General features: G+C 37.2%; 4 protein-coding genes across 4 annotated transcripts; 3 read left to right on the top strand and 1 right to left on the bottom strand.

Moving 5' to 3' along the window:
* Nucleotides 1–885: 885 nt before the first annotated feature.
* On the bottom strand, nucleotides 886–4,691 carry LOC311291110 (extracellular calcium-sensing receptor-like; the record flags this gene model as incomplete). Its single annotated transcript, XM_084409984.1, has 6 exons — nucleotides 886–1,781; nucleotides 1,937–2,060; nucleotides 2,638–2,859; nucleotides 3,037–3,870; nucleotides 4,043–4,340; nucleotides 4,468–4,691. The coding sequence occupies 6 exons, from the start codon at nucleotides 4,689–4,691 to the stop codon at nucleotides 886–888; spliced, it is 2,598 nt and encodes an 865-aa protein (XP_084266110.1).
* Nucleotides 4,692–5,939: 1,248 nt separating this feature from the next.
* LOC311290416 (extracellular calcium-sensing receptor-like) lies at nucleotides 5,940–17,659 on the top strand (the record flags this gene model as incomplete). Its single annotated transcript, XM_084408870.1, has 6 exons — nucleotides 5,940–6,110; nucleotides 6,292–6,580; nucleotides 15,104–15,913; nucleotides 16,049–16,273; nucleotides 16,443–16,566; nucleotides 16,758–17,659. Exons 1-6 carry the CDS (start codon nucleotides 6,004–6,006, stop codon nucleotides 17,657–17,659), a joined length of 2,457 nt encoding a protein of 818 aa, XP_084264996.1. The 5' UTR covers nucleotides 5,940–6,003.
* A 574-nt stretch (nucleotides 17,660–18,233) lies between these two features.
* olfcv3 (olfactory receptor C family, v3) lies at nucleotides 18,234–21,698 on the top strand (the record flags this gene model as incomplete). Its single annotated transcript, XM_084408867.1, has 6 exons — nucleotides 18,234–18,460; nucleotides 18,631–18,919; nucleotides 19,151–19,966; nucleotides 20,058–20,282; nucleotides 20,596–20,719; nucleotides 20,800–21,698. The coding sequence occupies 6 exons, from the start codon at nucleotides 18,234–18,236 to the stop codon at nucleotides 21,696–21,698; spliced, it is 2,580 nt and encodes an 859-aa protein (XP_084264993.1).
* A 1,633-nt stretch (nucleotides 21,699–23,331) lies between these two features.
* On the top strand, nucleotides 23,332–26,821 carry LOC311291109 (extracellular calcium-sensing receptor-like; the record flags this gene model as incomplete). Its single annotated transcript, XM_084409983.1, has 6 exons — nucleotides 23,332–23,555; nucleotides 23,791–24,085; nucleotides 24,251–25,036; nucleotides 25,269–25,490; nucleotides 25,577–25,700; nucleotides 25,908–26,821. 6 exons carry the CDS (start codon nucleotides 23,332–23,334, stop codon nucleotides 26,819–26,821), a joined length of 2,565 nt encoding a protein of 854 aa, XP_084266109.1.
* Nucleotides 26,822–27,825: the final 1,004 nt, after the last annotated feature.

The following is a 27,825-nucleotide window of genomic DNA, read 5'->3' as shown; positions in this document are numbered from 1 at the left end:
GCAAATGATAAGCTTTCATGACAGGGCAGCACAGAAACGTCACATGAGCATAACCACAATAGAGGCGACATTCCAAAATATCTACCAGTTGACACATTTCTAATGTTTAAATGTGTCTACCGGTATATCGCAAACCCCTTACTTGATGCAAAATTTGATGTTTTATTACTGTGAACAAGTAGGCCTATTATATTGTTTGTTTGATGCTAAACAAATACATTTTAAAAGAAGGCAAACAAACCATATATAAAAATATAAAGAAACAATGAGTTAGCAAATATTATGTTGATGAAACTACTACTCGCTATTTTAAATTACAGAGTAATTTAGTTTACTTTTTATATATTTCTGACCCTTCCTATGAAAAGGTTTGTCCATGCCACTAGTGTAAGCCATAACAACAAGGAAAGCTCTGCACTGTGATCTATTGTACTGTGAAAGTAAGAGGCACTATGGGATTTTGAGTCATGGTTGTATGGCTAATAAGCAGACTTGTAATTTCTATATAATATGAAATTTACATAATTGCACTGTAAATACATAATAGCTACAGTGTCAATGATATAACATACAAATATTTTTTTTATTACCAAAAAAAGTCTACATTTACAGTGTTTAGTATGTGCACAGTAAAATAATAATAATAATAATTATCAGAATTTTCGTCCATCTGTGCTCAGTGCATTTGTTGGTGAACATAATGGCAAGTCTAAATGAAATTGAATGTCAGAAGTCAAATATAAATAATACCAACAACAAAATGGATTTAAATGTAATTTTATTTACTGGATAACTTGTATAGGTAATTTCTGCTGAGGAACATGTTTGGCTATTCATGCATTTTTTACTGTACACTTTGTAACACTTTTTTTAAATGTATTTATTTTATTTTTTCATCATATGTTTTTTGTCATTTTTCTCAGGTTTCAGAAGTACAATATAACATTTAGGAGCAAATATACACAACAAGAGACCAAAGGCAGAAGCTAGAATAGCAAAGACATGGACAGCAACCATATACTTTCCACGAGAGCTCACATAAACTGGAATGAATGTTATCCACACAGCAAAAAATATAAGCATGCTGAATGTGATAAATTTAGCCTCATTAAAGTTGTCTGGTAGTTTTCTGGCCAAAAATGCTAATAAGAAACACAAAGAAGCAAGGAGGCCAATATATCCTAACACACACCAAAAACCAATTTCAGATCCTACAGCACATTCAACAATTATTGTTGCACTCATGAACTTGGTGTTATATGCAGCAACAGGAGACTTAGTTGTTAACCATACGATGCAAATAAGTGCTTGCACAAAAGTGCACACGATTACACTTGATCTTTGTTTAGCAGGGCCAAACCACTTCATGACATTACTGCCAGGGAGGGTGGCCCTGAATGCCATTAAAACTACTACAGTTTTTGCCAAGATGCATGAAATACAGAGAGTAAAGCTGATTCCAAAGGCTGGATACCGAGTCCAGCATAACCAGTCAGTGGGCTTCCCTATAAATGTCAGGCCAATCAGAAAGCATGCGCAGAGGAACAGGAGGAGAAGGAAACTTAACTCCATATTGTTTCCTCGTATGACTGGTGTTTTCCTGTACATTATAAACACACCAAGCACTGCTAATGCTGCACAGGCCCCGAATGCTGAAAATGCCCACAGGATTATTCCCAAGGGCTCCTGAAAGGACAAAAACTCTAATGTTTTTGGAATGCACTTGTCTCGAGCTTGGTTTGGCCATGTTTCCTTTGAACAAGTCAGGCAATCAGTTGAGTCTGTGGAAAAATTTGTGAAAAGGGGGAGCATAAAATGTATATATATATAATTGTTTTACATTTATTGATTGATTGACGTCTATGTTTTGTATATTTATTTATTAGTATTATTTTTCAAAATTCCATTAAGTGAGGAGCTGTGAAGAAATTCACACCTGTTTCATTACTGATCTCTCCTTCAGCACACGGTATGCAGTCAAAGCAGCAAACTGGCTTTCCTTTTTGCATGGCCTTCCTGGTGCCTGGCAGACAGCTTTGACTGCACAATGATTCTGGTTCCTAATAACCACAACAGAACAAGCAGTAGAAATGTAGTCTGAACTCAATGAGAGTTTCACCACATACTTTCATTGCATAAAGAAATATGCAACTTAAAACCTGCAACTTATGCAACCTTATAAATAAAAAATGTAGCCGGATTATTTACATTTAACATATTTTGGAAACACTTTAGTTTAGTGTACAATTCTCACTGTCAACTAGTTAGTTGCTGTAATTTAGTACTTATAAAGCACATATGAATGCCTTATTCTGCATGACCATATTCTACATCCCTTAATCCTACCCAATACCTAAACTTAACAACTACCTTACTAACTATTAATAAGCAGTAATTAGGAGTTTATTGAGGCAAAAGTCATAGTTAATAGTAAGTTAATCGTGAGAATTGGACCCTAAACTACAGTGTGACCCAAATTTTATGTACAAATGTTTAGTACAAAATGAAATCAATAGTGCATTGCCATGTAAAGTTACAAAACTGGATTTTATTAAGTTCAGCCATAATCATTGGGAAGATTTGAAGGCAAAACAAACATAGTAAACAATATCTGGTGACAAGTGGGATGGCACACACCTTCTCTCCTCTGTGCCACATAATTACTGGCTCATCTATTATTAGGTCCTTGTCTTCTTCAAGGGAGGCATCATAGAATCCCACCCTCACTAGCTGAAGGGAGCCGTCAGACCCTCTTTGCCAGTTCATCAGATCGTAGGATGCAACTGGATCACCGCTGTCATCAAATCTGACCTCTTCCCCTAATGTTGTGAAATGTGTTTGTTTCATGTAGTGCAGGAGCTTAGATGAAGGTTGGGAGAAAGGATGATGCAGAGCAAAAACATTCAAATGCATGGATGGAAATATTTAGATACATAGATGTTATATTTAAATGTTGCTTTAAAACTTGTACACTGCTTGATAATTCCTTATCAGTGCTATAAATGCAGAGAACGTAAAATGGTGAGTAACACACACCTGCCATGGCAGAATTTTATACAGACTCCCACACGTCCCATTCTGAAAGGGGCCCTTTCCTGGGACACATGTGCTCATGTCATGTAGTGCATGTGCTATGAGATACACAGCCTTATAAACATTGTAGGACACTCTGAGTTGTGACACATCTGAATAAGGAGTGTACACATCATCCAAACTCTCACTGCCATTGCAAGGTGTCCAGTTCTGTGCTGCTTCTCCATGTACATGGGTGTTTAAGGACCCATTCAGCTGACAACGGAAAGTCTCTTCCCAAAACTCAGAGAGAAAATGGGACGTCTCAGCAACAGAAAAATTTATTCTTCTGAGGTAACTGCCAAGATGTGGAATATCAGCTCTCCGTATGGCAAACCCCAATGTTCCCTTTAACAGATCACCAAAATCCTCCCAGAGGACTTTTGATGTGGCCCAGGCCTCACTGGCAATCCACTGAAGATGAGTAACATTTTGGCGTCTGCACTCTTTTAGTATACTATGTAGTTCTGATTCCCCAGAGAAGTTTACTGTTACTATAGCAGATGAGGCTTTTAAAATGTTCACAAGCTCCTCCACTGCATCTTGTGTCAGTGCAACAGGATAAAAGTGGACATAAGCAGGACAAACGTTAAATCTTTCTGATTCTTTCAGGAAGAGCTGGATGGCAAACCGAGCATAGTCTGAATCCACACCGATCACCCCGACCCATGTCCATTGAAAATAATATACAAGTTTTACCAAAGCTTTAATCTGAAATAGATCACTCGGCATAGTCCGCATGAATGCTGGAAACTCTCTCTTGTTACTGAGACAGGAACAGGATGCAAAGTAGCTCACCTAAAATATAAAAACACATTTCAGTAAGATTAAAAGTCTAATTTTAATCTTCTTGAAATCAATTAAGTAATATTAATCTATCTGTCAAACATGATAGCATTAAATCAATACAATATTACAGCCTTCATAACGAAGAAAGAAATGCAAAAATGAATAATGTTAAATGTTTTACCAAGGGTATTTTGAATGAGCCTAGAGTTCTCAGAACAGCCATGGAGACTCCTGATGCAGCATCTCCCACAATTACAGGGCTAGGCTGCTTTTGTGTCTCTTTACAGCTTTGTCCACTGTCCCTCTCTGGCTGTCCATTGACAACGAGAAGAGACCTCTTGACAGATACAGGTATGTCATCACCGCTGTCTCTGATGTGGTAGCCCAGAGATAGGGTTGGCAAAAGGTCTTGCCGCTGGTTTATTTCTCTTACAGCAAAGATCATCGTCTGCATCCACCTTAGTGCTCGAGGGGTAAAGCTGCAGCAGATTTCACAAACACATGTATTGAATGCATTGCATAATTGCAATACGACAAAGAAAATTAAAACAATTTCTAAACATTTAAATTGTTTTACACAATTTACACAATGAAAGCATGACACACAATTTATACTTGGTTGGTTTAGGTTTGGTCCTGAAAGAAAACAATGACGATATAGGGCTGGAATGCAAAGGAAAAATCCCTCCCAAAACCACATCTCCCCCCTGGTAAAAGCTGTATTTATCCTCGTCTCCCTGAAAGACACAGTTGTCCTTGCTTTTAAGCTGACTCTGCAAACCAATACACAGAGGCCAAAATGTAAGCAACATTGCATAAAGCCATGCCATAACTGACAAAGAGAAATTAATCTAATGGGTACAGCATATATAGATAATCTGCGATTGAGGGATGGATTTAACTTTTCACCTGAAGACAAGCAAACCAAAAGCATAGGCCCCTCCTGCTGTCAATCTTTAATGTACCAAGCCCTTGTGAATTTAATCACTTCTTTTAACCAATTATAATGCACGCCTGATACACATTCAACCACGAGACAACCTTTAAACATTCAATTAAAAAGGATTAGAACGTTTGTAATCTTTAATGCAATTCTGGTTTAATAAAGTGGTCGCATAACAACTTTAAATGTGTTATTTTCTCTATATATATATATATATATATATCAATGCATTTAAGTCCCCTGCAATAATTAGAAAAGGCCAAATTGTCTCCCTCAATATTTGATATTCTTGATGCTGCTCTGTTGCACTCCAGTCTGCTTGTCAATGTCAAAATGTTTGAGATGGCCAATCACATCAAAGAAGGTGGGACTTACTGTTACTTACAGAAGACGAGTGTGAACGCTTTATTTTTTGCATTGAAAGAGAGTGTGGTAAGATGTAAGTGTAGGTAAATTTTTGACAATTTTTACGATAAATTTACGATATAAACGTTAAACGACCGACAGTGTGATGCAAACTACTCAACTTTTTTTCATGAAATTTCACAGGTTTGAATTGAAAATATGCTATAATTTACATGATTCATGCAATGCAATACGGAATGTGACGAGACAAGAAATGATTCGCATTTTTAACACATTAGAAATATACAAATAAGAGTGAATTGCACACAATATTGCAATAAAATATTCTTTGGAAATAGTTTTTGATTCCTTCATAACTACAATATACCTGGAACTTTCAGTGTTCTTATTTATTTTTCTTTATTCCCTTAAATCTCTTGTAATCATTTAATTTCTTTAAATAAAAATACCAATAACACCCCCTCCCCCCAATTTTCAAGACATGGTTACGGCCTTGATTTACATGGTACAGTAATGATATACCATCAATTATCTGAAAACGCAACATAATATAATAACATTTATATAAACTTCTAGGTTAAGCATTTGGCAGTTGCGTTTTATGATTTTATGCATAATTCTGATTCAATATAACTCAGGAAGACGTCATGCATAATCATATGCATGACTAACATATAAAACCGAAGGTAAGAGAAGCATCACTTTGCATTTTTTTTCTTCTCATGGAGGTTAACAGGATAATGATTCATATTTTTGTCTCTGTATTTCACCTTTCCAGTGCAGCTGTGACTTCAAGCTGCAACCCACAGGGTGACTTTAATCTGCCAGTGTTCATGACTAGTGGAGACTTCACAATAGGAGGAATTTTTCCTTTGCATTATAGAGTAGAGCTTCCACCAACAGACTACATAAAGAGACCTTTGGCAGCACAGTGTCGAGGGTAAGGACATGTCTTAGGTTTTTTTTTTTTTTTTTTTTTTTTTGTCTTTCCTAACCTGTAATTTAAAAAAATCTATTGTTTACTGTTTACTTTATTATTTCTCCAATAAATAATTCTGAGAAACCAATCCATTGTCTTACAAGATTTTCAACTAAGATGTTTTTAGTTAATTTTTATGCAGGTTTGATCCAAGAGCTTTCCGATGGGCTCTCACTATGAAGCTTGCTGTGGAGGAAATTAACAACAGAAAAGACCTTTTACTAAACCATACTCTGGCTTATAGTATCTTTGACTCTTGTGCCACTCCTGTAACGGCTCAGAAAGCAGTCCTGGCAGTACTGAATGGGCAGGATGCTGTTCAAAGTTTTATGTGTTCTGGAGCTAGTCCTTTATTAGGAATTGTAGGGGAATCTGGATCCTCACAATCCATCGTTGTCTCCAGAACTCTGGAGACTTTCAGAATTCCCATGGTAAATATATATATGACTTATAATGATGTCTTATAATGAAAGTGTGTTAACTACTCTTGAGAGATTTTTATATTGTCTATACATTTTTCTGTTATATATGTACAAAGTTGGCTAAGAGTTGTTGCTTTTTCTTTTTCTTTCTTTTTCTATTTTTTGTTAAATTTATAGATAAGTTATTTCTCAACCTGCTCTTGTCTAAGTGATCGGAAGCAGTTCCCAACATTTTTCAGAGTGGTCCCCAATGATGATTACCAGGTCAAAGCTATTGCACAGCTGCTAGAAAGGTTTGGCTGGACATGGATTGGTGTGGTAACTGAAGACCATGACTATGGCAGGTTTGCTTTACAAGGCTTAAAGCGAGAAATTGAAAATACTAACATTTGTCTGGCCTATCATGAAATGATACCTAAAGACTACACCCAGGAACAAGTCCTGAATATTCTTAAAGTAATGAAGGAATCCACAGCTAATGTGGTCATTGTTTTTTCAGGAGAGGGTGAATTTTACCCTTTCTTAAGAGAGTTTGTTGCTCAAAATATCACAGGAATTCAGTGGATTGCAAGTGAGGCTTGGATTACAGCTTCAATTTTAGCAGAAACTTATCCATTCTTAGATGGCACAATTGGGTTTGCAATACGTCAAGGACACATCCCAGGTCTCCAGGATTACCTCAAAACGGTGACCCCAGAAAGGTACCCTTCAAACCCCCAAGTTCAGGAGTTGTGGGAGGCTCTGTATGGTTGTTCCCCCTCCACATCCAACTTGAACAGTCATTTGCCCTCCTGCACTGGGAAAGAAACTCTCAGACAAGAACACTCTGCCTACATGAACACTTCCAGCCCTCGTGTGACCTACAATGTGTATAAAGCAGTGTATGCCTTTGCTCATTCTCTACATAACCTCATTCACTGCAGGCCTGGAAATGGACCATTTGAGAATTTATCATGTGCAAACCTCAGCAATGTGTTTCCATCGCAGGTAAAAGTACCTTAGGGTTTGATTAGAACTGGTTTTCAGACAGAATAGCAATTATATTGTATGAGATGAAGTGTATTTCTTCTTACTAAACTGCCCCCCTCTTCTTGTTGCTTTGTTATACTCCAAAGCTTCAGCATTATTTACAGGAAATCTCCTTTTCTGTTTCTGGAGAGGAAGTTAACTTTGATATCAAGGGAGATTCAATCCCATCATATGATATGATAAACTGGCAAAGAAACTCAAGTGGAGATATTCAGTTTGTGAAAGTGGGCCTGTATGATGGTGCTCAGCATTCTGGGAGAGAACTGGTGATTGAGGAACAGGCCATTATGTGGTCTAAACAACAGAACAAGGCAAGGTGTTGACTGTGCACTGCACTGCCATCTGTTGTTCTTTTAAAAAAAAGTCACTATGTGATCCTTGAGCCCCTATTAATATAAAAACATTGAGTATGATAAGGGATTTTAAAAAAAAACTTGTTTATGCTTCAGTGTAATTTAACCCTTTAACTGTCACCCCCCCTTTTTTCGCATAGACAAAAAAATCACTATACAAATTTAAATGGTTGTAGTTCAAGAATGCTTTGGAATATAGACATATGGTTGGTCTTGTTTTTAAGAAGACATTTGCCAGATTATTGTAGAAGTGAAATAAATTATGAAAGTGACACAGAAAAAAAGTTTATGAAAATATATAATGTAAAAATATAATTATTAATATTTTATATAAAATATATATATTACAAAATATATTTTACTCTAAAACTGCTAGAAAATTAAAGCCAAAAATCTAAACAAGTTGTGTTCCAAATTTTAGGTTGATATCTCAAAAAATGAGCTTTCAGTAAGATTTTATTTGGGCGCAGTACCAAACTTTTTCACTAGATGGACAGCCAGCTTCCTTACTGACCATATAAGGGCGTCTCCATTTTCATATATGTTTTGAGTGATCTGAACCATTTATTTCCATAATTTCATACAATTTATGAAGTATACATCCTATTCAGAAATAGTATGGGTGTTTTGGCAGTATTTGATTTGATTTCAACCTCTAATAAACATAAAAAGAGCACATATGTGCATTATAGCTCGCTGCTGCTGCGTGCCGCATCACAAATCGAGAATCCATAATATTTTTCTTTATATTCTAAACATTTTCAGACCTTTTTTTCTCATAACATTTAATCTTTTGAACTCTTGGCATGAAAACAAACTGAGGTTTCTACCAATCTTTCATGATTTTTCATGTTTATTTCTATTTCAAAATAAAGGCCTAAACACGCCTAATGAATATGAAATATTCTTGTTGCAAATTGATAAATTACTGCTCCTCTGTAATTTATTTTAAAAAACAGCCACCAAATATGAAACGAGATTGTAAGCTTTCAAATGATATATAGTTTGTCAATATTACTTTAGGTTTTTACTAAGATATTATTGTTCTAAATATATATGGGCAAACGTCCCACCTGTGGGACGGTGACAGTTGTTAAATGAGTCAATGCATTTTTTTTTTACTTTATAAAAAAATAATTGTGATATACTGTAGGTACCGGTGTCTGTATGCAGTAACGGCTGTACTCCAGGATTCAGAAAGGCTGTCCGTCGTGGGCAACCTCTGTGCTGCTTTGATTGTGTCCCATGTGATATTGGCAAGATCAGTAATCAGACAGGTGATGTATGTTTTCCTATTGACAATAAAATATAAAGCCTCCATCATTTGATTTAGTTATTTTATTTCTTCTTTTTATATATATAGATTCAATAGATTGTCTGTCATGCCCTGAAGATTATTGGTCCAATGAAAATGGAACAGTGTGTGTCCTGAAGGTAGTTGAGTTTCTCTCCCATGATGCAATGGGAATCAGCCTGACTGTGATAGCTATAGTGGGAGCCTTTCTGACTGTCACAGTGCTGGGGATATTTCTGTACAACAGAGGAACCCCTATAGTCCGTGTGAATAACTCAGAGCTCAGTTTCTTCATCTTGTTATCACTGACTCTATGTTTTCTATGCGCTTTGGTGTTTATTGGGGAACCCACATCCTGGTCCTGCATGCTACGACACACTGCCTTCAGCATCACCTTCTCCCTCTGCATATCCTGCATCCTGGGCAAGACTTTAGTGGTGCTGGCAGCTTTTACAGCTACCCGACCAGGAAACAATATAATGAAATGGTTGGGCCCAATACAGCAGAGAATCATCATCTTCTGCTGCACTCTAGTTCAGGTGGTCATATGTACTGTCTGGCTTGTAGCGTCCCCACCTTTCCCCTATAGAAACACTAAATATCAACAGTCCAAGATCATCTTGGATTGCAGTGTGGGCTCTGATCTGGCATTCTGGTGTGTGTTGGGATACATAGGCCTTTTGGCTTGTGTCTGCTTTTTTCTGGCATTTTTAGCACGGAAGTTACCAGGCAATTTTAATGAGGCCAAATACATAACCTTCAGCATGCTTATATTTTGTGCAGTGTGGCTGGCATTTGTACCTGCATATGTCAGTTCACCTGGTAAATTTACAACTGCTGTGGAAATTTTTGCTATTTTAGCTTCTAGTTTTGGCCTGCTCCTCTGCTTATTTGCCCCCAAATGTTACATTATTTTATTAAAGCCTGAAAAGAACACTAAGCAGCATTTAATGGGAAAAGTTACAAAATAAAACCATTTTGTCTTATTGTATGGATAAATTTTTTTGTGACAACATCTGTAATACAACAGATTTCAAGAAGATATATTAAGGAAATTATAGCTATAAATAACTGTGAAAACCAAATCTGCAATATTTCAATATTACAATAATAAAATTAGATTATACATTTATGATATTTTAAATGTTAATATATGTTTTTTACAATAAATAACATATTTACAAAATGCATGTAGACGTCTTTAAAAAAATATTGTCTTTAAGTCAAGTCAAGTCAGCTTTATTTACATAGTGCTTTTTACAATACAGATTGTTTCAAAGTAGCTTTACAGAGAGAACAGGAAAATAATGCAACAAAGTTTGTTTCGGCTGTACAGCAGATCTAGAAGAAAATAGCGTTAAAGTACAGGTTAAGTAAGTTCAGTGATGGTTCATTTTAGTTGTAAAAAAAGTTATTAATTTAGTTAATTTATATATAGAGCCGCTCTGGAGAAAATGTCATTGTCTATGTCATCGTCCAGGGCTGCGTTTCCCAAAAGCATCGTAAGCTTAAGTAGATCGTATAAACGATCTTACGACTGATCTTAATATTACGGTCTGTTTCCCAAAAGCATCGTAACTTAAGTAGCACTTAAAGCACAGCTGCGAACGATCGTGCTAAGTGCATTTTTGTGAAACGCACCTGAAATGAACACGAACGTTCGTAAAGTCGCTCACAGAAAATCCTCGTAAGTGCTAAGATCCATCGTTATCTGGAAACGCAGCCCTGCTCAGTTCAGTTCTCACATAAAAGTGTATTTAATAATATAATGCTTTCAAAAGTACTTGATCATTTTACCGATACTTTAAAAAAAAATCAACCATGTGATGTTTGTTCTAAAAGATAACATAAACACACTTTTCACAATTGTTTGTTTAGAATGACTAAATAATAGACAGTTGAAAGGTTAACTGATTTGCACATGCAATAAAATGCAATAAAATACATTGTGACATTGGGTAATATAACAGCAAAAATGACTCATTAAACAATAAAGAAAAGATCTAGCATGATTTCCTTGCAGATGACATATATTTTTATGTAATGCAGTGGAATATATACATTTAAAAGTGTCCATTTAAAACTGCTATCCTGCTGTTGCAAAATGCTATTAAAATAAAGCCTGTATATATGTCATGTATTTCATTTGGGACTTTGTGGACAAATAACATAAAAACCTGTGTTTGACATAAAAAAAAAAAAGAACAAGAAGAGGCCTGCAATTTGTCCTCAGGCTAGGGAATACAGACATAACTGTATGTCAGTATCACTTATTCCACTTCTATTTTTCTAGAGTTAGATTATTGGCTACTGACATAAGGTCTGGTCCATTGCTGCCTATTCTGAACTAACCACTTAGAGAGGAGATACCTTCTCAATGATATGGATCTTGTTATAGGGCAGACCATTGTGAACTGGTCATTTAAGGTGTGTTCACACTTGTAGTTCAGTTCACTTGGTTTATTTGGTCCAGACCAAAAAAACAACAACATTTAGTCCTGGTCTGCTTAGCGTTCACATTTGCATTTTAACACCGAACCTAAAGGCATAGGGATATGTTCACAACCTAATTGGTCAGCTTTTATTACATATATTTCATGATGGAACTTACCGGTCATCCAAAACAATGCGGTGTGCTGGGTTAAATGTGCTCATTGTATGTGCGTAGCCTACATATGATGGTATTTTGACCAGCTGAGAACTCGCGAAGAGCTTATAAAATGTGTAAAGGAGTCAAAACAGTGGCAGGAATCAAACAAAGATCTGCTGCGAGGGGACGTGGTTCTGATGACTGTACCGAACTGTGATGGGCAACATCGCGACTATGGCGAGAAAAAACAGGTATGCTTGAGCATTCTGTCCTTTTTAAGGTCGCATTTTGTGACATCATGTCCCGTTTTTGGTTCGTTTACATGTCTTTGGTCCATGTTGCATTCATATTCCATTCGAATCGAGTTTGTTTGGAAGCGGACCGAGACCCATCTTTTCATCGGTCTCGGCCTACTTGTTTGGTGTGCACCAGGGTTCGGATGACAGCTATCACACTTATTCAAATGAACAGCACTAACAGAGCAATAGCACCAGGGATCATTTTAATCGAACCATACATGCTAAGTGTGAACACGCCCTTACTCTCTGGGCACTGAAGTGCTATGACGGGCAAGGACTCTCTAAATGGCCTAGATCATTCACAGAGGACTATTATGCAATCATCAAAGCCTATCTGACCCAGTTATTCTGGATTCATTACCCAATCTTCCAAGGAAAGTATTTCTGATTGAATAACCACAATTCACCTATAAGCGCTGTTTACACCTGGTATAAAGATGTTATAACTTAACAAGGTTATTTAAAGGCAAATTAGAAAAAAGTAGTAACTGGTTTAGGGATTGGCATTGTTACCAACATAAACATCGGTTTGTGAACCTAGTGAATGCACAGCAAGTGTGATGCTATGCAAATTATGTTGATTTGTGTTTTATTACGAGTAGCCTATGTCTCTTTCCCTTTTTGCCTACAAAACCTTTTCGGTCTGAGGTTTCGTTGTTGTGGCTAAGCTACTTCCACTGCATGTAGTAGTAGCCTGACCTTTTTTCATTTACGGATATGGCATAGACGAATGATGAAGTGCAGTTTCCTGAAATCTGTCCTGACAACTCTAAAATATAAATAATTATCATAGGCTTATGGAGATTTAGGGTAGAGCCCTGCATTTCAGCCCGAGCCCGATGGGCCCCGACTTATTTACGCCCCTAGGCCCGGGCTTCGGGCCAATTTTCACGTCATGGTTCACATGCGGGCCGGGCCTCAGGCTTTTTTTGGGGGTTATCCTTCGTTTTATATTTTTAGACATTAATTAAAAAAAATATGAGAAGTTGACGTCGACGATAGAAAAACAAACATAGAAAGACATTTCATAACTTTCATAATCTTATAATTACACTGACATGACAGTCTCACGCACGCACACAGAAGGTTTCCCGTCAGCGCGACCCACGATTCACCTCATGTGCAAATAATGGAGAATATTAAGAGAGAAAAAAATAAAAATAAAATAAAAATTATAATTATATATATATATATATATATATATATATATATATATATATTCGCAGATGGCCAACTTTGTAACACCTCCTTTCTTTTAAAGATGTTACTCTGAGGGGGTTCAACAGAATTTTGACATGTACTGTTGGAAACTACTGGAAAAAAGAATGGCCATGTTCTGTGGTGCATTTTTGAGGTAAGATAACCTGCAAGTTTGTTTTTAATTTATTTAATTTAATTTGTTTAGATTGGCTATTGCTCATTTCGTTTGCGAGCGCTGTTGCGAGCAGCCTGAGCCTGCCTCAGTATTTAATTTTTTTTTGTTTTACTCACTGTGGTTTAATAAATATACATTTATTAAACTTACTGTCTGTGTGATATGCTTGAAGTGTTTTATATCTATGGATTTTATTGTAGCCAAGTAAAATATTAGCGTTGATTTGAGAGGCTACATTGATCACATGTTTTACTTGCCGTCGGCTCGGCTGCTTGGTCGTCATTTAAAAGAAAATGCTCCAAACATTTGTCTAAATTATCTTAATAAAGAAATGAAAAGAAACATAACTAACAAAACTGACCTATTTTAATGGCTGCAAATAGGGCAGGCTGCCGCTGTGTAATAAAAAAAAAAAAAAAAAGGGCTCGGGTCGGACTCGGGCTGATAATTCTGATGAGCTGTCAGACACGGGTCGGGCTAGGGCCTGAGCGTCTCGGGCCAGGGCCGGGCTCGGGCCTAGATTTGAGGCCCGTGCAGTGCTCTAGGGTAAGGCAAACACATGATTTGGAAAATGGTTTTATGATATTCACTATTTAAATTTTACTCAAAAAGTTCGATAATATAGCTTTAATTTTTTACGAGGCGTCGTATTTAAATTAGATTTGACATATTTATTTGCTGCATGGTTGCTATTACACGCCACCTAATTTGGCAAATTATGTAACCCATGGAGACATCATACATAATGATATGCAAGGTAGCTAACCATATAAAATATTTGGGACATAGAAACATCTCTTAGCTCTCTTTGTTTTTTGGAGCTTGATAGAACAATGATTTACATTTTTGTCTCTGTATTTCACCTTTCTAGTACAGCTGTGACTTCAACCTGCTCTCCACAGGATGACTTTGATCTTCCAGTGTTCTTGTCTGGTGGAGACCTCACAATAGGAGGAATTTTTCCTTTACATTATAGAGTAGAACTTCCATCAACAGACTACATAAAGAGACCTTTATCAGCACAGTGTCAAGGGTAAGGATATTTGCTATTTTCCAATAATTTCTGGGCAATTCAATATTTTGCCTGCTGTATAATTTGTATTCCGTTTGCCAAAATCAAAAAATAAGATGGTAAACCAATGTTCTAAAAGCAATTTTACAAAGTTATTTTTGTGGCTTTAAATGTAGGTTTGATCCAAGAGCTTTCCGCTGGGCTCTTTCTATGAAGCTTGCTGTGGAGGAGATAAACAGTAGAAAAGATCTCCTTTCAAATCATACACTGGCTTACAGGATTTTTGACTCTTGCTCTACTCCTGTAACGGCTCAGAAAGCAGTCCTAGCCGTACTGAATGGGCAGGATGTTGTTCAGAGTTCAACGTGCTCTGGGGCTGGCCCTTTATTAGGATTAATCGGGGAATCTGGATCTTCACAATCCATTGTTCTCTCCAGAACTGTGCAACCCTTCCAAATACCCATGGTAATAAGTTATTTCTGTTCTGTTTATGTTCTGTATCTTGGAAACATAAGCTCAATATGCATATATTATTTTAATGTATTTTATGGTAATTCTTTTTTTTTCTTCTGTTTTATAGATAAGCTATTTCTCAACCTGCTCTTGTCTAAGTAATCGGAAACAGTTCCCAACATTTTTCAGAGTGGTTCCCAATGATGATTATCAGGTCAAAGCTATTGCACAGCTGTTAAAAAGGTTTGGCTGGACATGGATTGGTGTGGTCACTGAAGACCATGACTATGGCAGATTTGCTTTACAAGGCTTAAAGCGAGAAATTGAAAATACTAACATTTGTTTGGCCTATCATGAAATGATCCCAAAAGACTACACCCAAGAAAAAGTCCTAAAGATTCTTAAAGTAATGAAGGAATCCACAGCTAAGGTAGTTGTTGTTTTTTCAGTAGAAGGGGAATTTTACCCTTTCTTGAGAGAGTTTGTGACTCAAAATATCACAGGAATTCAGTGGATTGCAAGTGAGGCTTGGGTAACAGCTTCACTGTTAGCAGAAACATACCCATTCTTAGATGGCACAATTGGGTTTGCAATACGTCAAGGACACATTCCAGGTCTTCAGGGTTACCTCAAAACAGTGACCCCAGAAAGGTACCCTTCAAACCCCCAAGTTCAGGAGTTGTGGGAGGCTCTGTATGGTTGTTCCCCCTCCACATCCAGCTTGAACAGTCATTTGCCCTCCTGCACCGGGAAAGAAACTCTCAGACAAGAACACTCTGCCTACATGAACACGTCCAGCCCCCGTGTGACCTACAATGTGTATAAAGCAGTGTATGCCTTTGCTCATTCTCTACATAACCTCATTCACTGCAGGCCTGGAAATGGTCCATTTGAGAATTTCTCATGTGCAAACCTCAGCAATGTGTTCCCATTGCAGGTAAAACTGTTTTAGGCTTTATACTTGGAACATTTTCAATTTCGGTGACTTTTTTCATAGCAAATGTAATTGTGTAATTTATCTGGTCTTTTAAACAATATTATTATTAATTTTATTTATTTTTTTACTCTAAAGCTTCAGCATTATCTTGAGGATGTTTCCTTCTCAGTATCCGGAGAAAATGTTAACTTTGATAATAAAGGAGACTCAATTCCATATTATGATTTGATAAACTGGCAAAGACACTCAAGTGGGGATATTCAGTTTGTGAAAGTGGGCCTGTATGATGGTGCTCAGCATTCTGGGAGAGAACTGGTGATTGAGAAACATGCCATTATGTGGTTTAAACAACAGAACAAGGCAAGGTGTTAACTGTGCACTGCAATCTGTTGTTCTTTTAAATATCTCACTATTGTGTCCTTGAGCTGCTTTCAATCAAAAACATTTGCTAATGTATGCTGCGTATAACAGAGGAAAACATACAGAAAATACATTGAAATTTGTGATTATATTTACTTTTTTTTCGTAGGTACCTGTCTCTGTGTGCAGTAATAGCTGTGTCCCAGGGTTCAGGACGGCTGCCCGTCGTGGGCAACCTCTGTGCTGCTTTGACTGTGTTCCATGTGAGAGTGGCAAGATCAGTAATCAAACAGGTAGATGCACCTTACTGCATGTTGAGTGATAAATATTTATAATTGTGTATTATGTATAAATATTTACTTGCATTTATTTATACTGTCATTCATGTAATTGTTTAAATTCTAAATCTCTCACATGCACTGTGATTATTATTATTATTATTATTATTATTATTATTATTATTATATATATATATTTTTTTTAGATTCAGTAGATTGTCTGTCATGCCCTGAGGACTACTGGTCCAATGCAAACGGAACAGTGTGTGTCCCGAAAGTAGTTGAGTTTCTCTCCCATGATGCAATGGGAATCACGCTGACTGTGATAGCTATAGTGGGAGCCTTTCTGACTGTCACAGTGCTGGGGATATTTCTGTACAACAGAGGAACCCCTATAGTCCGTGTGAATAACTCAGAACTCAGTTTCTTCATCCTGTTGTCCTTGACTCTGTGTTTTCTATGTGCTTTGGTGTTCATTGGGGAACCCACATCCTGGTCCTGCATGCTACGACACACTGCCTTCAGCATCACCTTCTCCCTCTGCATATCCTGCATCCTGGGCAAGACTTTAGTGGTGCTGGCAGCTTTTACAGCTACCCGACCAGGAAACAATATAATGAAATGGTTGGGCCCAATACAGCAGAGAATCATCATCTTCTGCTGCACTCTAGTTCAAGTGGTCATATGTACTGTCTGGCTTGTAGCGTCCCCACCTTTCCCCTATAGAAACACTAAATATCAACAGTCCAAGATCATCTTGGATTGCAGTGTGGGCTCTGATCTGGCATTCTGGTGTGTGCTTGGATATATTGGGTTTTTGGCTTGTGTCTGCTTTTTTCTGGCATTTTTAGCACGGAAGTTGCCAGGCAATTTTAATGAGGCCAAATACATCACATTCAGCATGCTTATATTTTGTGCAGTGTGGCTGGCATTTGTACCTGCATATGTCAGCCAGCCTGGTAAATTTACAACTGCTGTGGAAATTTTTGCTATTTTAGCTTCTAGTTTTGGCCTGCTCCTCTGCTTATTTGCCCCCAAATGTTACATTATTTTACTGAAGCCTGAAAAGAACACCAAGCAACATCTCATGGGAAAAGTTATTAAATGATGCAATGGGATGTTGAATGTGGAATAAGTATCTAAAAAATATTGAATTTAAATATCATTTTTCCATAAATTAATATAATAATATATAATTATTATAGCAGGATTTGCACCTGCCCACACTGCCAAAATAACCAAAACCTGGTTCAATGACCATGGTATCACTGTGTAATTACTGTGTGATTTCATGTAATATTCAAATTTTTTGAAATCGTGTTTTCGTGGGTTTTATGAGCTGGAAGCCCAAATTATGTACAAATAAACAACTAAATACCTGAAATTGTTTAAGTTGTGGGCCCTGAATCTATAATCTATAATATAAACGTTTAACGTTTTGAAAGGAATTATGGAAATAAATAAACTTTTCCATGATATTCTAATTTTTTGGAAAGGGTTTGTATATGGTCATGGGTTGCGCTACTGTTGTAAAAAGGAATCATATTAATAAAGCACATTTATGAATATCAGTATTTTGAATCCTTCTGATGGCATATGACCATGACACATAATGAGATGCATGAAGATCTGTGTCTGATATATATAACAGGGTGTCCTGCCCACTGTAGTCATGCTGAGGGATGCAGCCATTAGAGAGCATGACTGTCCTTCTCCTGTGGCTTCTGGTTTACCATCTCAGTGCACTCACTCCTGGAGATGCTTCTAAATGTGTCCTGCAAAGTGACTTTGAGCCAGGCCTCATGGCTAATGGAGATTTTCAAATAGGTGGCATTTTTCCTTTGCACTACAATCAGGAAATGCCAGATCTCAACTGTACTTACAAACCGGGGCCAGTCAAATGTAATGGGTGAGTAACAAAAATGTTTTTTTTTTCCTTTTTTTTCTAAACTGCCTAGAGAATATAATATTTGTATGGTATAAATATCTTAAATGGGTGTTTTGATAGAAATATTTAAACGTGTACAACTTAAGTTTGGATGCCTTTTATTTCATTCTTTCTGTTTACTTCATATGCAGATTTGATCCGAGAGCTTTCCGCTGGGCCCTTACAATGAAATTTGCTGTAGAGGAAATAAACAAGCGAGTCGATCTTCTACCTGAATACACTCTGGGTTACAAAATCTTTGACTCTTGTGCATACCCTCTGACTGGGCAAAGATCAGCAGTAGCTGTTCTAAATGGGCCAAATGAGCAATTAAGCCCCATGTGTGCAGGTCCTGGTCCACTGCTTGCTATCATAGGAGAATCCGGGTCAGCTCAGTCTATTGTAGTTTCAAGACTTTTGCAGCCTTTCAGGATACCAATGGTGAGTCTAAAAATAAACATTTTCAATTATTTTTGTGTTAATTTAAAGTGTGTTGTGGTTTGTGTATGCTTTTTTTGTGAGAAAATAATTAAATTGCGAAAAGTAAATGTTCAGTAATGGAGAGTTAACCATGTACACAGTCTTAGCTGTGTAAATTAAAACCATGCAGTGCAACCTAAGATCTAATAATATTCTTGTTACAGAATTTTTTTTTTTTTCTTCTCTTGACAGATCAGTTATTTTTCATCATGTGCATGTCTTAGTGATAGGAGAGAATTCCCTACATTCTTCAGAGTAATCCCTAGTGATGCCTATCAAGTAAAGGCCATTGCAAAACTCCTGCTGCATTTTAACTGGACCTGGGTGGGAGTGGTACGAGGAGATCACGAGTATGGTCGCTATGCCCTTCAGGGCTTACTGAAGGAGTTAGAGGATACAGGCATATGTGTTGCTTATCAGGAGATGATTCCTCTGTTATACGAACGTCAGAGGGCACTGGAAATCATTCGAGTCATGAGCCACTCCACTGCTCGGGTTGTAGTGGTATTCTCAGCTGAAGGGGAGCTCACACCATTCTTAAGAGACTACATGGAACAGAATGTCACTGGGATACAGTGGATTGCTAGTGAGGCATGGGTTACAGCCTCTGTGTTCACAGGAAGTGAATATTACCCTTTCCTTGGAGGGACCATTGGATTTGGCATACGACAGGGCCAAATTCCTGGGTTAAGTGAGTATCTCACAAGCGTGAACCCACAAACGTACCTCTCAAATCCTCTGGTTCACGAGCTGTGGGGGGCTTTATATGACTGTTCGCCCAACAGTTCCAGCTTAAATAATCATCTGCCCTCCTGTACAGGGCAGGAGACTGTTAGGGTGCAGCACTCTGCCTATTTTAATACTTCTAGCCCCCGCATTTCCTATAATGTTTATAAAGGAGTGTATGCCATTGCTCATTCCCTGCACAACCTTCTTCACTGTACACCTGGGAAAGGGCCGTTCAAAAACTCCACATGTGCAAGTGAACATAATGTCTACCCATGGCAGGTACTCAAAATAATGAGTGCTTAAATGATTAATGCTAAATTAACTCTGCACAAAGTTGTGACTTGAACAGTCTTTTATCTTCTAAACGCAGTTACAGCAGTATCTCCAAGAAGTGTCATTCACTATTTCAGGAGAGACAGTGAACTTTGACATGAAAGGCGATTCTATCCCATCTTATGACCTCATAAACTGGCAGCAGGGCTCAGCAGGAAATATTGAGTTTGTTAATGTGGGGATGTTCGATGGTGCACAAGAATCTGGCCAAGAACTGGTTATCCAAGAGAAGGCTATCATGTGGCCCGGACATCAGACTGAGGCAAGCTGTTCTCACAGTGTATTCCAGTACATGAGATTCCATGTTCTGAAGTTCTGTAGTTTCAAATGGAGGTAAGTATCAATTTGAAACATGAAAGAATTGTTATTCTGAAGATGGAAGATCTGTCTGTGGGAAGGAAATGCAAAAGGCAAAATTAACTATACTAAATATACTATTATCATTATATATCCAGGTTAGTTAGTAGAAAATTAGTTTCTTGTCAAATAATTAATAATGCTATTGACCTATAGGAACATTATTAATATACACTTGTATACATTACTAATATATGTGTGGCTGTGTTGTTAAGCAGGTGCTGGTGTCTGTGTGCAGCAACAGCTGCACTCCGGGATTCAGGCAGGCTGTCCGTCGTGGCCAGCCTCTGTGTTGCTTTGATTGTGTATCTTGTGACAGTGGCAAAATCAGTAATAAGACAGGTTGGAGAACAACTTCAATAATTCAATAAAAAAAAACTGTGACCTTTATCCTAATTTTTATAGTCTTTCCCTCTCTTTAGATTCATTAGAATGTATGGCCTGTTCTGAAGATTACTGGTCAAATGCTGATGGAACAGTGTGTATTCCAAAAGTGGTTGAATTCCTATCCCATGATGCAATGGGAATGACCCTAACAGTAATAGCTGTAGTGGGGGCCTGCCTCACTTTAGCTGTGTTTGCTGTATTTCTCTATTACAGAAACACTCCTGTTGTACGCATAAATAACTCAGAGCTCAGTTTCTTCATCTTGTTATCACTGACTCTATGTTTTCTATGCGCTTTGGTGTTTATTGGGGAACCCACATCCTGGTCCTGCATGCTACGACACACTGCCTTCAGCATCACCTTCTCCCTCTGCATATCCTGCATCCTGGGCAAGACTTTAGTGGTGCTGGCAGCTTTTACAGCTACCCGACCAGGAAACAATATAATGAAATGGTTGGGCCCAATACAGCAGAGAATCATCATCTTCTGCTGCACTCTAGTTCAGGTGGTCATATGTACTGTCTGGCTTGTATCGTCCCCACCTTTCCCCAATAGAAACACTAAATATCAACAGTCCAAGATCATCTTGGATTGCAGTGTGGGCTCTGATCTGGCCTTCTGGTGTGTGTTGGGATACATAGGCCTTTTGGCTTGTGTCTGCTTTTTTCTGGCATTTTTAGCGCGAAAGTTGCCAGGCAATTTTAATGAGGCCAAATACATAACCTTCAGCATGCTTATATTTTGTGCAGTGTGGCTGGCATTTGTACCTGCATATGTCAGTTCACCTGGTAAATTTACTACTGCTGTGGAAATTTTTGCCATTTTAGCATCTAGTTTTGGCCTGCTCCTCTGCTTATTCACCCCCAAGGTTTATATTATTTTACTAAAGCCTGAGAAAAACACCAAGCAACATCTAATGGGAAAAGACAAATAATACAACTGATCATGTTTTGAGTCCAGTACAAAGTGAAAGAAATAGAAATAATATGAAATAAATAACCAAAAATAGCAAATTAACAGTAATTGAATAAACACTTTATTTATATATATATATATATATATATATATATATATATATATATATATATATATATATATATATATATATATTGCTTACTTTATTAATCTGAATACATATTACTGCATTTTTTTTTAGATTGTACTATGAGTGGTACTTGATGTCTAATTGTTAACAAGTGTACACATTGAGGCATGTAAATCAACCATACAGTAATAACACAATGCTTCAAGAATGGGTATTTGTAAGAGTATATCAATTTACTGGACACTACAAACAACAAACTATAAAGGACTATTATGTAACAATCAAACTCAGACCTACACTTCTACAGGGATACTACAGCCATGCATACCCTTTACAAATAATAATAATAATAATAATAATAATAATAATAATAATAACTAAAAAACAAGAAGTTCAGGCTAGAGACTGAGAATGTGAGACAACTGTTAGTTAACCCCTTAACTGTCACCCCCTTTTTGAGAATAGTCGTGAAAATGCACTTGTGAATGGTTGTAATTCAAGAATGCTTTGGAATATAGACCTACATTTGGTCTTGTTTTAAAGAAGACACTCAGCAGATTATTGCACTTCAAATAATGAAAGTATAAAAAAATTATGTAAGTTTAAATATACTGTAAACCAAATGTACTGTACTAAATATTTCTATTTTATATAAATAAATATTTTGCAAAATAATTTTTACTCTAGAATGACTAAAAAATCAAATCAATATGTCTATCCAAGTTGTGTTCCAAATTTGAAGTTGATATCACAAAAATTGCACAAAAAAGTTCCAATGAGATTTTGTTTAGGCAATGTCCCAAAAATAGCCACCGGGTGTCACCCACATCCCATTGATTTTCTTTTCTTTTTTTTTTCTCCAGTAACAAATTAATACATTTCTGTCCAAATATCACTTCTATCACAAAATATGGAACATTGAGACTCAGACCTTTCTGAAAGCATGTGTTTTGTCAAGATTAGAAAAGGTTTTGATTATAAAGTAGTTAAAATACATTTTGCAATATGAAACTTGACACCGCCCACTAGGGGAGGTACCCAAGAATTTAGAGTACCGTTTCCATGGTAACGCAATGCCATCCAATTTCAAAACAGTTTTCACAGGATGAACTTTGTGTTCATAAGCTTTCGAATGACTGATTCCTAATTTATGATGATTACTAAAATATGTGATATGATATGAAAAAAAGTTAAGGACAGATCTCATTGTAAACTTGTCAAAATAAGTAGGATGGTGAGAAAACCAAATATAACAATTAATTTTGAATGTGAAACATTCATCATGGGATTGACAGGGGGTGGGGGGACTTTAAAGAAGGTAGGTCCTGTTTTTGAAGTTTAGAAACTTTATGAACACCCACAGCACATAATGACATTATGTATGACTCAGCATTCAAATATATTAACCACACCCTCTTACATTTCCCCTTGCAAATTCATTGCCACAGAGAACAATCTTGGCTATTTAAACATGGTGCAATGCTCACCTGATATTTGGAGAGCTCACTGTCCTAACAAGAGAATGAATGTTTTATTAACTGTTACAGTACTTTGCATTGGCAGACTTTGTCCTGCTGTGTTTGGGGTTAATTTAGGCATCTGCATCCTGCAATGTGACCCTCAGCCACCTGCCCTCTTAAAGGATGGAGACTTTGTTATTGGAGGGGTTTTCTCTATTCATGACTATCTGAGGACAGAGAAGCACCTCTACACTAGATGGCCACAACCACTAGAGTGCAGTGGGAGGTTAGCATATATAGTATGGAATATCACTCTTAATATAACATGTTGATATTGAAATTGTTCAAATTATAATTTGATATCAATAAAATATGAATGTTCATATATTCATAAAAATATTATCTGATGTTTATAAGCATGTGATAAAGTTATGAGAATTCATATGTGTAACTGTTTTCATGTAAAAGTATATTTATTTTTCTATTGTATTTTTATTTATTTATTGTGTTTATCTCAACAGCGTGGGTTTTAGAGAGATGCGCTTTGTTCGTGCCTTTGAGTTCGCCATAAATGAGATCAACAACAGCTCCGATCTCTTGCCAGGCGTAACTTTAGGGTATCATATATATGACTCTTGTGCTTCTGTGCCAATGGCAATCAAAGTAGCCTTTCAGCTTGCCAACGGACTAGATCTCATATTTAACGACACTGATTCCTGTGTAAAATCTGCAGCTGTTACAGCAGTAGTCGCAGAATCTGGCTCCACGCCATCTATAAGCATTTCAAGACTTCTCGGTCCATTTGGAATTCCACAGGTGCGGGTTCAATATGATTACTTCATGTCATTTTAAAAATAAATGCAAATGTAGTTTAGATATAGATCTTTTACTCCATTTATACAAAGAACGACCAATAAAATGTATGTAATTGATTTTTTGTTCGGTTGCTTACTTTTTCACTTTCCCTTAACGGTAAACTAGGTAAGTCATTACGCAACATGCGCATGTCTCAGTGACAAGCGGCAGTATCCTACTTTCTTCAGGACCATCCCCAGTGATCACCATCAAGCGGCCGCACTGGCACGGATGGTCAATCACTTCGGATGGACGTGGATCGGGGCTGTGCGCAGTGATTCAGACTACGGGAACAATGGCATGGCATCATTCCTGAAAGCTGCGGAGGAGGAGGGAATCTGTGTGGAGTATTCTGAGGCCTACTACAGGACCCAGCCACGCAGTAAACTGAAAAGAGTCGCTGATGTCATTCGCAGATCAACGGCTCGTGTAATAGTTGCCTTCCTGGCCTCAGGTGACATGAGAATCCTCTTAGAAGAGCTGAGTCAGCAGCCTCCTCCTCCGATGCAGTGGATTGGCAGCGAGGCGTGGGTTACAGACCCAGAAATGCTGCGGTTTAATTTGTGTATTGGTGCTGTAGGCTTTGGAATCCCGCGGTCTGTTATCCCGGGATTTCGTAACTTTTTACTTGACCTGTCTCCAGAGCAGGTGCTGAAATTTCCCCTGCTGACAGAATTCTGGGAAAGCTCATTTAGCTGTAGTCTAAAACAGCAGACAGGTTCTTCTACTGGTATGCCAGCATGTGATGGCACAGAGGACCTGCGCGCATTACAGAACCCGTACACAGACACGTCCCAGTTGAGGATCACTAACATGGTGTACAAAGCCACATATGCTATAGCTCATGCCCTACATGGCATTGTATGTAAGGAAAAGCATTGTGACAAAAACATAAAAGCTGAGCCCCAGCAGGTACGTTTTCAAATAAAAAAATCTAACTGATTGTAAATGAGAGAAAGAAAACAACAACAACAACAATATATATATATATATATATATATATATATATATATATATATATATATATATACACTGTCTATATTCAGAATCTTACCCAGTATTTCTGCATTGATAATTTAACAAATTATATTTCAATCAACACAATGTCATAAATACATCTGAATTTTGAATGTCTACCCTGCAGGTTTTTGATCAGCTCAAGCGAGTCAACTTCACCAAAAATAATTATTCTGTTTCATTTGACACCAATGGAGACCCTGTGGCCACTTATGAACTTGTGAATTGGCAGCTTCAGGGAGACGGTTCAATTGATTTTGTTACAGTTGGTCAATATGATGCATCGCAGCCTAAAGGACAAGAATTCAGTTTGAGCACAGCTATCATTTGGAACGATGGCAGGGAAATGGTATACATTGTTTTGTTCTGTTCATGTGTAAGTTAACTGTGAATATCTGTGAATATCTGTGAGTGCTGTGTTCTTGTCTCCTGCAGGTGCCTGTGTCTGTGTGCAGTGAGAGCTGTCCTCCAGGCACTAGGAAGGCTGTGCAAAAAGGAAGACCTGTCTGTTGTTATGACTGCATTGACTGTGCTGAAGGAGGGATCAGCAATGAGACAGGCACTTTGTTTAGGCTTATTCTGCTAAATAAAGAATCCATTTTCTTTGCATCTTGTATGCCCCCAAAAGAAAATATCTTGCTTTTCTGTTCAAGGCCAGTCATTCTAACCCACAGTAAATTATGGTATTCTCTATCATCTTTTGTGTGTGTGTCCATTGCATTGCCAACACATCTGTGTGTAATTTAACTATTAATTCATTTTCCAGATTCTGTAGATTGTTATCCATGCCCTCCGGAGTCCTGGCCCAACAATGAGAATGACAAGTGTCTTCCTAAACCAGTGGAGTTTCTGTCTTGGGATGAGATCCTCGGTATCATCCTCACTGTTTTTTCTATGGCCGGGGCTTTAGTGGCTTTGAGCATGGCTTTAGTGTTTTATAAAAACAGGACATCTCCAATAGTAAAAGCCAACAACTCAGAGCTGAGCTTTCTGCTGCTCTTCTCATTGGCTCTGTGTTTCCTCTGTTCACTTACTTTTATTGGTCAGCCCACTGAGTGGTCCTGTATGTTGCGTCACACAGCGTTCGGGATCATTTTCGTCCTCTGTATCTCTTGTGTTCTGGGGAAAACAATAGTGGTGTTAATGGCCTTCAGGGCTACACTTCCAGGAAGTAATGTCATGAAATGGTTTGGGCCTGCACAACAGAGACTCAGTGTTTTTGGTTTCACTCTTGTACAGATCATTATATGTGTGCTTTGGTTAACAATATCTCCACCTTTTCCTTACAACAATATGCAACACTACAAAGAAAAGATCATTTTAGAATGCAGTTTAGGATCAGCTATTGGTTTCTGGGCTGTACTGGGTTATATTGGCCTCCTAGCTTTCCTTTGCTTTATTTTAGCTTTTCTGGCCCGAAAGCTCCCTGATAACTTTAATGAGGCTAAATTCATCACATTCAGTATGCTCATATTCTGTGCTGTTTGGATCACATTTGTTCCAGCTTATGTCAGTTCTCCAGGGAAATTTACAGTAGCTGTGGAAATATTTGCAATTTTAGCTTCTAGCTTTGGTCTGATTCTCTGTATTTTTGCCCCTAAGTGTTTCATTATAATTTTTAGACCAGAGCAGAATACCAAAAAACATTTAATGGGTAAAGTACCATCAAAAGCCCTCTGAGACACACACAACTCTCGTACCAACTGTTTAATATAAGATATAATACATTCTGTGATTTTAATGCGTAAGCTTTGACATCAACTGACATCACTGTTCCACATGTTTGTGCTATACTGTATGATTGTTACAAAAACAGTTTAGAACAGCAAACTTATCAAAATGAATTTCAAGATAAATTTGCATTGATATAGTTTTATAATTACACTTGTTGTCTGAACAGATGTATAATCTTGTGTACTTGATTCAGCATGTTTCTGAGTTATACAATATACAGATATACAAATAAAAAGTATTTTATAAAACATTGCTTTATAATATTCTAATATCTGTGAAGTTATACTGTGTAACCTAAAAATTTATTAATATGAAATATCAGCTAATAAATTATTACAGAAATGGAAACGGGCTTTTGTGCCATATACCATAAGCTTTCATAAAATGTAAATACAAGCTTCTTTTTTGTTTTTTTTTATAAAAGAAAAATAGAAAGGAGTCAATGAGGTCATGCATTATTTTTTCAGTGTTCTCTTGTTGTGATCACAAGTTAATTTTCAGTAAAATTTGTTTTTGCAACTTTTTGATATCTTTTATTTACTAACCTTTTAAGATTTTCAGTTAGGTCTAACAGGTAAAGTAATTGAATAATCAAACAGTCTTCACTGCATAAATTATAAATTGAATACAGATTTATTAAAGTTAAATTTAATTAAATATTAAATTTGCAAAAGTTATTCAATCAAGAGCAGAGAGTGATTTTCTCTTTGTCTTGTGTTCTTTGATTAACGTTAATGATATGGACAGCAGCAGGATTATTAGGCTGCTATCACCTTAAGAACTGACACACATGACAATGATCTAACACTTACTATTTTCTCACAATTCTTTGGGCCCTATTTTAACATCTAACGCAGGGTGCAAGCAGGGGCGTAAATTTCATCTAAATGTTGGGGGGGGACAATAAACATAACATTCCTCAAGAGCAATTTTTGAAGGGGACACCAATA

Source organism: Rutilus rutilus (assembly GCF_951802725.1).
Source record: "Rutilus rutilus genome assembly, chromosome: 5".
Taxonomy (NCBI): Eukaryota; Metazoa; Chordata; class Actinopteri; order Cypriniformes; family Leuciscidae; genus Rutilus; species Rutilus rutilus.
The sequence above is the reverse complement of the archived record's forward strand: the minus strand, read 5'-3'. Positions and strand labels throughout refer to the sequence as shown.